At 37.7% G+C, this 12,226-nt stretch overlaps 1 protein-coding gene across 7 annotated transcripts in view; it reads left to right on the top strand.

The window, feature by feature from the left end:
* The first annotated feature begins 965 nt into the window (after window positions 1–965).
* ETV1 (ETS variant transcription factor 1) overlaps window positions 966–12,226 on the top strand; it is a 64,713-nt gene continuing 53,452 nt past the window's right edge. For 3 of the 7 annotated variants that reach the window (XM_009493230.2, XM_009493231.2, XM_009493229.2), the window contains exons 1-3: window positions 966–1,010; window positions 1,809–1,896; window positions 3,650–3,697. In XM_009493230.2, the coding sequence (XP_009491505.1) occupies window positions 966–1,010; window positions 1,809–1,896; window positions 3,650–3,697 (181 nt within the window). Of the gene's footprint in view, window positions 1,011–1,808; window positions 1,897–3,649; window positions 3,698–4,154; window positions 4,216–12,226 lie in introns of those variants that run through there. The other 4 variants (XM_009493233.2, XM_009493234.2, XM_009493232.2 and 1 more) reach the window with 2 other exon arrangements.

The following is a 12,226-nucleotide window of genomic DNA, read 5'->3' as shown; positions in this document are numbered from 1 at the left end:
CGGCTCGCCCCCCGCCGGGGCGGCGGGGCCGGGGCCGGGGCGGGGGGCGGCGGGGCCGGGGCCGGGGCCGGGGCCGGGGCCGGGGCCGGGGCGGGCGGCGCGGCGATCCGGCGGGGGGCGCGGGGAGCCAATGGGCGGCGGGGATCCGCCGGCGCGGCTCGGGGGCCCCTGGAGGAGGAGGAGAGGAAAAACCACGGGATTGAGCTCTGTCAGTGGCGCTCGCTGCTTCCAAGGGGGAAGTGCCGGGGAATAATTAATGTTTTTATTAAATTTGGAGGGAATTTTTTTGCAGCCGATCGCCGCGCCTGGCCTTCAGGTGGGTCCTCCCCGCAACTTTGTCCGCCGGATCGCGTGGTGGTGGGCTGGAAAAGCGATCCTGCGGGCGGGGGGCGGGGGGGGGGGGGAAGGTGGCTCGGTGCGTGTGGTGTGGGGGGGGGGGGGTGGGGGGGGTGCGCGCGCGTGTGTGCGCGCGTGTGTGCGCGCGTGGCTGCGGCTGGCGGGCGCCGCCGCCGCTGCCGTGAGGTGCGCGGCGAGCCCCGCCGTTCGCCATTACGAGTCGAGCACACGTTTGCGAGCGTCGGGGCCGCCACTCGCGCCGATCGCCCGCGGGCTACGGCGGGGAGCGTAAATAAAAGCCTGCCGCTCGCCTTGCTGCTGCCTCGAAGCGCGTTCTGCTCCGCGTTTTCCTGGCAGAAGCGTGTAACCCAGGTGAAGGCAGAGAAGGGAGGGTTGTTTTTATGAATGGGACTCTTTGAGGTTAATTAGCTATGCAAATTCAAGCAGTTCATTCATGTTTTGGTTTGGTGGTTTTTTTGGGTTTGTTTTTTTTTTTTTTTTAAAAAAAAAAACTAAAAGCCATCTTGTATTCCCCTCTAGGCTGATTGGAGTCCAGATCCCGAGGAAATCTCCAGATCAAATGCCCAGTAAATAAAACACTGAGCTAAGACTTGTGGAAGAGCTGCAGAATGGATGGATTTTATGACCAGCAAGTGCCTTACATGGTCACCAATGTGAGTGATCGGTTCAAAGTTGGTGTTTATAAACTTGACTCCGACTTATTTCTGTGGGGGAGTTTTGCAGCCAGAGTTATCTGCTTTGTTACCGCTGTAGGGGCGACTCTTCATCTGGGAGCTTTGCCTGCAAGATGAGCCTATCTTCTTAGTTATTTCAATAAAGCATCATGTTCTTTTAAAGACAGTTTTGGGATGATTAAAAAATCATGCACATGATTAGTGGATGAGAGAGACAAGAGCAGCAACAGCTGCATTCAAAGTTTCTGGCTGTGTTTGCCTGCAACGCTCAGAAGAATGAAGTTGAGGCAAACGTTAACATTTTTTTTTCTTTTTTTTTTTTCTTTCAGGACTTTGCAAACAATGTTATAAGTAATGCAGGGAAACAAAGCAGTCTATTATAATCTCGTAACTGGGTTCTCCTGCGTAGCTTATGCAGAGGAGATTTATGTGCTATTGTGTAGGTTTGTGTACTTTAGATGCTAAAAATACGTGGTTGGTATTATGTTGCTGCTTGAACACATTATATATGTATCTGTACAAATAGATGTCTACATAGATAGATAGAAATGTGTTGCATTTAGACACAGGAATCTTTTGGAGGATATTAGGTGCTCAGCAACATCTTCTGCTAGAAATTGGAGGCTGCAAGACAACTGTTTCCCTGTTTGAAAATGTAAAGAATTTATGCCGGCTTTGAGTGTTCTTGATTAAATGGAAAAAAAAAAAAAAAAAAAAAAGAAAGAAAAAAACCCAAACCCTCAGATTTCTAAAGTAACTGATCTTTCCTGTTTATAGAATCCGCGTGGGAGAAACTGTAATGAGAGACCGACAAATGTCAGGAAAAGAAAATTCATTAACAGAGACCTGGCTCATGATTCAGAAGGTGAGGGCTTGTTCCCCCCCAGCCCTTTACAAACTAATGCAGAGAAGCTTTTTGAGAGGTCTTTATTTATTTATTTTGGAGATAAATATATCTAGATCAATCTGAATAAACAAGACAAGAAAATTGCATTTACTACTGCAAAACAAACTGGCAAAGGCAATAACCTGATAAACTTGATATTCTTTCTTTGACTTACTCTGTTGCATTTTAGGTACTGCTGCACGTGTGGGTGTCGTGCACTGAGGCCAAGCCTTTGCAGCACCTGACACAAGTCATGGCACCTGGCTTTTTCACCTTCAGGCCTCTTGAGATTCAGGGCTTTCCTTGTTCCTCCCATCTTTCAACATCCTTTTCACCAGTGGTAGCAGGAACGAGAATGCTGGTGTGGAGACTGTTGGTTTTCACCCTAGCTTTACTGTGGGGTTAGTAGTCAGGCTCCTGGTGTCTGGTAGGCTGTTTCTAGTGCTGGGTAACACTGGTAGCGTTAAAAATCCTGGGAGTTTAGTTAAGGAAGTCTAGAGTGGATGAAGTTTTGGAGGGCCAAAGATTTGTAACTTAGTCCCATCAGTAGCCACTCACACGATTGTAGCTTGAGAACTGTAGTCTAGCAGTAGCTGTTAACACTTCTTTAGGTTACAAGGTCAGTATAGATGACGCCTACACCCCTGTAAGTACATAAGACATATAGGAAGCTATATAGGGGACTACATCTTACCCCTATATAAGTCTTATCAGGCTGAAGACACATTGATACACTTTTCAAAATCCCTACTTACTTCTTTGGAAAAGTTTATTCTAGGGTAGATTGAAAAGAAAACAACTTTCTAATTTTCAGTTTCTAACATGAACATGAGGTATCAGTCCACAGAATAAATGAATAGCCTCTGTCATTTAAGTGTATGTAAATAGTTATCTGTCAGCATTCATAGAAGAGGAAGTCTCTCTCTCAAAATACAATAAATTAAAAATAAACCATTTGTCAGTTCAAATATCCTACTTAGTCTTAGTAAACAGAATTTTCATAACGGAGTTTCTGAGCTTTGCAAGTAAGCCAAATGCTGCTCTGGTTTACACCCATTATAAGCAATTGGTTTCAGTGAATTGCAAAAAAAGATAAGCTGCAGCAAAACTCAGTCCATGGAGAAAGTGGTTTCACTTTAAAGAATTGCAGTGAGTACAGCAGAGAGGAAATAGTGGTGATTCTCTTGTCATACAAAGTAAAACATAAGGGGAAGTACAAAAGATTTCCCATTTCTCTTTGCTATTGCAGCATCTCAGGTCTTTGCTTCGAAATTTTTGTATGATAGTTATGACCCTACTAATAAAAATACTCAGTCATTGCTCAGGCAGGGCTCCTGTTGAAGTCCGAGAGAGCTTTATCTGGGGCAGATATTGCAGGAGGAGGCCCAAATTGTATAAGGAGAAATAGTTCACCTGTAAGAAAGATGGTAATTTTTAACTTCTCTATGTATTGCTGAATTAGTATTTTATACTGCAGAGCTTGGTTAAGATTCTGGTTGTTATCTCGAGAGTTGATAAAATAATAGAGTAAGTACGTACTTCTTTTTTTATTAATAGGTGTAGAAAAATCATTAACTGCAACCAGAAAATACCTACTTTGTCTGTATGTTTGACTGCCAAAATAGAATTAATGTATGTTGTTCTTCAGGAAAAATATATTTTCGAACATATTTTAGTGTTATGAAAAGATTAAAGGTGTAAGCCTCGCATCCGTGTCTTCATCTTTTTGCAGAACTCTTTCAAGATCTGAGCCAATTACAGGAGACATGGCTTGCAGAAGGTAAGGGAAAAAACTGCTTGTAAAAAGAGGAAAAACAACTCTGGAGGGAAAAAAAAAAAGTCCTGAACTTGCTGTCTTAATGTTCAGCCCAATTAATTGAGCTCTAAAAGAGCCACCTCATGTGTCATGCATACATTAGAGCCTCTGATGAGTTTGTCTTTGGGGACTCTGGGGCTGCTCTACCCAGTGTCATCACAAATTACCAGGAGAAATTGCTTCCAGCTCACAATCACATCTGCTTTTGGCAAGAACTAATGCACCAAGACTTCAAGTTCTAAGCCTCTGTTCAGATTTTAATTGCAATTGATCAGGTTTATATTATTGTACCTCGAGAGACTACATACAGCCAGAACTGGGCTTGCTGTTTCCTTTAGAGCAGCACATATAATTATTTGGTGTTCTGGTGGAGTACTTTTCTGATGGCAGAAATTAGTTTCTCTGGGTTCATCGGGACGGGATGCTTCAAGATTTAAGTGCAAGTGTCTTCTTTCCACCTTGTTCACAACACAGAACGTTAGGTGTGTATGGAATACTTAAAAAGTACTATTTCTTTTTTTTTTTTTTTTTCTGAAACCTCTAAATATTTTGCATGTTATTTTTGTCTTCATATTTGTAGTTGTGAGATTGTGTACTGGGGGATTAGAAAACTGGCATCGGTCTGTTTTACACCTGCTTGTGCTTTTAAGTATTTCAAATAATCTTGCAGAGCACATTCTACTGGAGAGGGAAGGTTTAAGAACAATAATGTAGAAATCTGAATTCGGAGTAGCTGTTGAGAGATTCATTTAACAATAACAAAAAATGAGCTGCTGCATTAAGAGAACTTTAACAAAATGCAAGGTAGCTTTATGCTTGTTGAAGTGCATTTGTTCTCTTCAGCAATATTTTCTGGGTTTTTTTTCTTTGATAATTACAGTACTGTTTATTTCAAGAATAACGATTTTTATGCATTGTCTGTTCTTAATATTTCTGGTTGAAATTTTTATGTAAACTTCTGCATCTGAAATAAACATGATTTTGATGCAAGTTAACATAATCTCTCCAAATTTATCCTGATTTAAATGAATGTCAGTATTCACATATGTTTAATTTTTATCCTGTACTGGACTGTGCACAGTTGTTTATAGAATTTATGTTATGCTTTTTTGGGAAAGGAGGAATGTTGGGGTGAACTGCTTGCTGCTGGTTTTCATAGAAAGAGGGAAATATTGCTGATGACTACTTGCCTGCATACTGATTTTGTTTCAACAGCTTTATATATAGTTAGTCAAGTTCTTAACCTATAAGTAAGCTGTGGGGTATTGTTTATTTTGCTGACAGTTTTATTCTAGGATTATTTTTAGCATGTGGTTATTCTGTATGGAATCAAAAAGTCCTCTTTAAATTAATGGATCAGACGATATATATTTATGAATTAATATGGTTCTTTCCTAATCACTGAAAACAGGATGTCCTGTACTAAGATAATTTTTTGTAGTATAATGATCAGATACAACTGTAACTGTTTCCCTGTGGTAATTTTCCTAAGGATCTCTTTATTTTGTATCACCTCATTCATTCTAACAAGCCAGAAGTATGTTAAAATACTACTCAAAAGATACTATTTTTTTGATGGAGAGGAGAACTTTCAGTTTGATTTTGCACTGGCATGGATGTTTTTGTTTCTGAAAATGATTAAATTTCTTTGATCGTGTCAGAAAAATACAGGCAGATTCATAATGCATGTGCAGATAATAATGTAAGTTTGAAAAATAATATGGAATGGAAAACTGTTCTAATCATTTCTGTAGGTACATAAATTACTGTAATGGCAATTTTTATTCTGGAGGCACTGCTTATTTTAGACCAGAATGAATTGTTTGAAAGCCTTCTTTTCTCTTTAGCTGAGTCTATTTCACTTAATAAATTTAGATAGCTTTTCAGAGAGAAAGGTGTCTTAGTCCTGTGTCAGCTAGGTTGAGGAACCTTTGTAAAAGCAGATAGCATCATCTGGTAAGTATTTAAAAATGAAAAAAAAAAAAAGTTGCCTTTTCATGTAGCAGAGGCTAATAAAGCTAAATAATGTTATAATTACATTTTTCCACAGCATATTACAAATAAATATTACAGATTTTTCAGTGTTCTAGGAATATTTTAAGAAATCTGTGTGTTTCAGGCCACACCATGGTTTTAGCTGTTCCATAAAACACAAACTTTGCACTAAAAGGCTAAACTAAAACTGAAATAAAAAGTCAAGATGAGAAAATCAAATATTGAGCTATTAACTTGATTCCAAATTTTATTAAAAAAAACCTACCCAAAACAACTTTTGGTAGTCTTTATAATATACTAGTGTTTGAGGATATTGTAGGTCTGCTCAAATGTCTACATGATTGAGCTTAGTCAGGAAACAGATTTTGAAATCAGACTTGTTTACCCATTGCTAGATGTGTCCATTTATGTTCTTCTGGACCTTCATAGGCTAGAAAGCTGCCAATTTGGCAGCATCAGTAATGTTTACATATTTCTTTTCATAATGCTCTGGAGCCAGGGAAATGACCATGAAATTTTAAAACATCTTGACCCTTTTTAAGAAAAGCAGTGGCAGCTGACCAGGTTTCTCCCACGAGTTCAGATCCCCACCAGGGAGTAACCAGGTCAAAAATCTACTTATTAGTTAGGAGAAGAAAGTGAGTTGCGTTTTATGACAGACAAAAAATGTGTGTGGATTTTTTTTGTTTTGGTTTTCCTGAAGCTATCCTTACTACATCACATATTTCAGCCTGGAGATTTTTACAGTTAGTGTCACCTGTGACAAGTTGGTCGTAAACAAGTAAACACAAAAGAAATGTATTCTTTTCTGATTGAAAATGGTGGGAGGTTCACATGTATTAAGGAATCCAGAATCTAAACAATTCAGTCACCTCTTTAATATTTTATTACTCCATAATTAACAAGCTGAATACCACTTACAGAAAACTTAGAAATGTATTCCACTACCTGCATACTAGATTTTTATGGAAATTAGTTTTGCTTCTTACTCTGTGTAGTATTAAATAAGTAGGAAAGAATCTAAATTATTTTGGTGTAAAACTTACTCTGAATAAGGTTCCCTCATGTCAGTTGTTATGCAGGACAGAAGGTAGATTGTAACTGTTTCCTGATGCCCTAAATTGGAAGTGGGAAGCCTTTACTAATTGTTTCAACCTTCAAACTTGAAAGGAAATAGTTAAAAATGCCTATTGCTAACCAAGGCAAATATTATTCAGCTACTATCTTTTGTTTTATATTTAAATAACTTGATGACAACATTTTGTCATGATAGTATTAGAAAATGACTTTATTGGTTCTGTATATTTGGAATCAGATTGGTTTTGGCAGATAGCAATTGTTCAGTGACTTGAAAAAAATGGTTCAAATATTAATCTAATGTTATCCCGTCATGGTAGCTGTTGCTTCTTATTCTGGAATAAAAAGAAGAGAGAGAACAAATTCTTAGTGAGTGAAAGTTTCCTTTCCATTGTGAAAGCATTTGGGTTTGGGGAAATAATAGATTAACAAAACCCCAGATTTTTATTTAAAATTAGTCCTGCAGATACTAGTTGCTCTTAGAGCTTGTTAAAGATACATAAAAGGCATCCCAAGCAAAGACAAATAGTGAATTTATGCACTAGATCTGCTTCCTAAAGCAACAGATAATACGTTTCTCAGATGGTAATAAGCTGAAAAATAAAACATAATATTCTTTGGGTCACTTGAAAAAATATAAAACGGTGAAGTGAACAGTAAGTGGTCTGAAATAATAGCTACAGGTAACGGGTTCATACCTCTACTGCAGCTTAGCTAAATTGAGTGGGTGGCTACTACAAGCTACCAGTATTTAAAAGCCAGCTCTTGGTATCTGCAAGTAAGTTAATTCTCTCAAATAATTAATACCCAAATTTGGCATGAACTTTAGGAAACAAGTTTCTGCCCTCTGTTCTCCTATCATGAAGGATACACCAGCGTCGCGGTGATGCCTAAGCTAGTGTTGACTTCTAGTTTACTTCTTAAATGAGGAGGTATGAAAATGAGTAGTTTCTAGTTCTCAAAGGATTATTTTTAATTAAAAGAAGTAGTGGATCTTCAAATATTAGTCTAGTTAAAGTGACTTAAGTCAGTGAAGATATGTAGCAGCTTACTCTGGCTAACTAGCTTTCTTCTGCCAAAAAGTTGTAAAATTTACCCAGTGTAAGGCAGATGTGATGTAGCTATATTCAAGAACTATCCACATCTTTATAGGAGCAAAAATAGTCAAGAAATGATAATTTAATACCTCCATGTCTGAAATCTGTCTGATGGGGACAGACGCTCTAAAAAGCAGTGAAAATATTTTAATTTTGGAATTTGTAATACAGAGAATAGCTGCTTTTTTTTTTTTTTTCCCCCTTTGATTCTAGTGATCTGACAGATTTGGCTTTCAAATACTTGTAGCTCTTGATCTTAAATATCTATGCACAAAAAAAGGCGAAAAGTTAGATTAGGCAAAATGGGGGGGAGAAAGGGGGTGCTCTTTTAAAAAGAAATCCAAAAGAAATAAACCCACCAGAAATCTACAAGTCTGAAGGTTTGTGTAGGAATAAAGGTTTAAATGTTTTTCTTGTTTGCTGGAAAAGTAGATGCCTTTTACTCAAAATAATAATTTTCAAAGGGATAGTGGGGTTTGTGAACCATGAGGGACGTAGCAAAATGTTAAATGTGAGTGTTCCTTTTAAGCTAACTTTTTTCTCATTTTTAGTATAGCAGCAAATGAAGAGCAGATTCTGCAAACCCATCTTCATATTCCTAGGGATTATTCACATAAGGAAGAATTTTGAGATCTGGAGCTAGTTTTGAACTGCATTTAAGTTTATTAGTCAGAGCATCTAACTTTATGTAAAAAGGGTTTTGGGTTGTTTTGACAGCAAATCTGGTGCTTATGGGAAATAATATTTTTTACCATCTTGAAATTTGTCACTGTTTTGCCTTCTGAATGCTCCTTTGTTAGAAACAGTTGTTCCTGTGGGAAAGAAAAAAAAAAACCAACAACCAAACACCCCCCCGCCCCTCCCCAGCTCTTTCAGGGATACTTAATATTTATACAATCTTTCAGATATTCAGAAGTAACAATGAATCAAAGAAAACTCAATAGAGTCATTACTGTTGAGGCCTGAAGTCTTATTTTAGCTGAAGCCAAAATACTGGTGTTCATATATAATGCCCTGTCAATTTCAATTTCTTTTGCCACTCTGAATAAATCATTGATATTTTAAAATGAATTGCTCTTAGCTCTAAAAGTGAAGCTTGAGGTCAGAGAACACAGTACTGCAGGAAGTGTTGTGCTATCCAAAATAAAGTTTTAAGTGAAGCAAGGAGGTTTGCAGCTTCTTGTTTTTCTGGAAAGTTTCCGGTTTTTAACAGGAACACCTTTCCCTGGAGTGCAGCTGAGCTTTTGGAAGCAGTCTGTGACTGGGAGAAGGAAGAGTTAAATTTAAGCCCTTTATAGTTCGCCTAACTTTATTAAATACGTTCCTCAGCAGGTCTGTGCTGCGTCTTGAGACAAAGCAGTGAAATCAGTGTGTTTATGCCTAAAGTTCAAGTTTACTTTGCTGTAGCTTTCTGGAAGGGTGTGACATGAAAAGCTTGTGGTTGGGGCCACATGGTTCATGCTGGACTGTGTTTTTGTGAATGGAGGCAGAACTCCAGTTCTGACTGCTTGTCTTGAGGAATTGCTTCGGAGATCAGCTGTCTCATTCACTGGCAGAAAGAATGACTCATACATCTTCTGCCTTGTTTGGCTCCAGGTCATTGTTACAGTGGATAGAGCTGGTTTTAATTAAATATTAACTCCTTTTGTCCTGGGTGCTTGTTAATGGGGACTTTTTATTTTTGTTTACTTGCAGTGAAAGCAATCTAACAGGCCCTAGTTTTAAACTTTTTTTTTTCCCCAAATCGCTTTCCCTTTGCAAATGAGCTGTCAGTTCAGCTTTTCAAAGGCCTTTTAAAGCTCTAAAAACTACAAACAAGTATTAAGTATTTTTGTGCTGTGAATGTTTGCTTTTGGCAAACTGATTTTAACTCGGTAGGCAGTGAAACTGTAAAATCTAAACTGATAACATCCTCAAGATCATCGTTAACATTTCTGTACACTTCCCAAATCCTCTTGAGACATTATAGCTATAATCAGAAGAAAAAGAAAACTTTTGGTAATAATCTAGACTGAGCTGGATAGTTTATGCTGCACATGTCTACTTCAGGAGTTTGAGACTTGATGGCTTTCAGTGTGGAATGAACTAATGTAGCTGCTTCTGCTATTAGCAGTAAAAGCCACGTGCTTAATATCCTTCAAAACCTTTTATTAGTCTTTTGGAATATACTTGCCTTCTCAAACCCCCATAATTAAGTAGCTCAGGGAAATATTCTCATTCAGTTAGATGATCATTTCAGATATCTTTTTCAATTTTCATCTGAATGGCAAAGTGAAAAAAAAAGTTTTGGTGATTTATGCATTGTGTCTTGTGTTGAGTGTGTTAACAGAAGACCAATGAAGACTTTATGGCAGCCTTGCTGAATTGTAGTATTTGTGAATAAAAGAAAAGAGGAAATGAATGGCTGTACGTATATAAATGTGCAGACAGTTGCAACACTGCGAGTTACATTTTCCTTTCAGACACTCAGGTTGAAGTGTCTTTACCTGACTGTGTAATTTGCTACAAAGTCTGCCTGTAATTATCCAAATTCAAGGTACAAAAGTCCGCTTCCCTTTGAGTAATGGGATGATGTGTCCCAACCATTTGCCCTCTCACAGCAAGATGCTGGTGGAAGAAGTCTGTGTATTCAGCTGATGATAGTTGCCTGCACTTCTGCAGTATGATCATGCGCGGGTTTGAGTTCTGCTAGTTTAAAAATAATACCAGATTAAACAAAGGAATAATTCAAGTTCTCATTTCCAATAGTTAGCAGGTCCTTTTAATTTCTTTGTATAGGCTTGTGGGCTCATTTCTAAGGTACTGATGCTACTAAAATTAGATTCCAGTAGGAAATGTATGTTCCTGGGTTAACATTTTGGAAGTTGTTATTTGTTTTGTTTATATTTGGCAGGGTTTTAAACACTTCTTAACTTGCTGTATTCCTTTTCCTACAGAGGCTTTTAAGACTATCTCAATATTTTATTTAAAATATATTTTGACAGTGTAGTCTCCACCTATTTCTAGAGTACTGATAAAATGATGCGCCTTGATCTCTGGTAAATATGCCTTCATAAATTTTGGGGATCCATGAATGAAGTATATTTTTCTTGTTTACTGCAGACCAGGTCAGGGGTAATGACAGTATCTCTAAAGTAATATACTGGTTTTCCATGACAATTCAACCAGGTGTATTTTATTTTTTCTTGCTTTTTGGCTGGGAAAAAAAAAGACCTCATTTACTGATACATACACATTATCTCTACAACAGATTTGTTCTGAAATAAGTCAAGTTAAACTGATAAAACCAGAATAAAGCATCAGTAAAGCAGTCCAGTACGCAGAGTACGCTCTAAGAAGTTATATAATACTGCTGTCCCAGTTCTGCAATCACTAAATGTAGCCTCCCGATTTCAACAGGAGGGTTTTTGTTTTCTTTTAGCCTTTTCAGATATCCCAGATTCACAAATTAACATATATGTATATGTATGTATAAAAAAAATGCATGTGCGTGTGTAAAAAATTAGAGTCATACTAGCCTCCTTGCTGCATTTAAAAATGATAGCTGGCTTAAGAAAAATGTGTGGGATGTGTCTTCTGTAAATGAGAAATTACTTGATACAATTACTTTAACTCTGAATGTATTCACAAACCCTTCAAAAAACAACTGGAAATGTAAGAAATCCTTAGGAACTGATTTTTAAGTAGGATACCTTGATTTCATAATTGGATTCTTCTGTGACAGTCAAATATTTGGCATTTTTGTAAGGAAAATGCCTAACATTTGCATGTAGTGAATTGCATGAAATGTCAGAAATTGCAGAGTGTTAGTATTTAGGCTCATATTGTCCCTGAGTTCATTTCTGGTAAAAGTCCTGTGGTTTCACTGGAGGAAAGAGAAATTTAATGCATCAAAAATACTGGGAATATTTGGTTTGGTAAAATACGTGTTTCATATAGCTTCAAACTTTGAGGAGCTAACATGTCCTCGATGGTACTGTTTTCTTCTAAAAGGATAGGTTATTAAAAAAACTGAACAGCAGAGCAACAATAGCTGTGCTTTTTTTCCAGAGAAAAATACACAAAGTGTAATTAGCATTACTTACACTTCTTTTCAAATCTGTGTTTGCAGATTTCCCAAGGTCATTTGTTCTTAAGGGGTATTTGCTGCAATTAAGACAGTAGGACTTTAAACATTCATTTTAAAATGAAGAGCAAATAATTTTTTGGTATAATGAGCCTGATTCTGAACTCTTTACCCAGGAAAAAAATTCTCAGTTAAGTCATTAGAAATACATCCTGAGTAAGAATTAGAGGTCTGGTCCATGAAGAATACTGTAGTGCA

Source organism: Pelecanus crispus, chromosome 2 (genome assembly GCF_030463565.1).
Source record: "Pelecanus crispus isolate bPelCri1 chromosome 2, bPelCri1.pri, whole genome shotgun sequence".
NCBI classification, from domain to species: Eukaryota; Metazoa; Chordata; class Aves; order Pelecaniformes; family Pelecanidae; genus Pelecanus; species Pelecanus crispus.
Note: the sequence above shows the minus strand (reverse complement) of the source record. Positions and strands in the feature narration are given on the sequence as shown.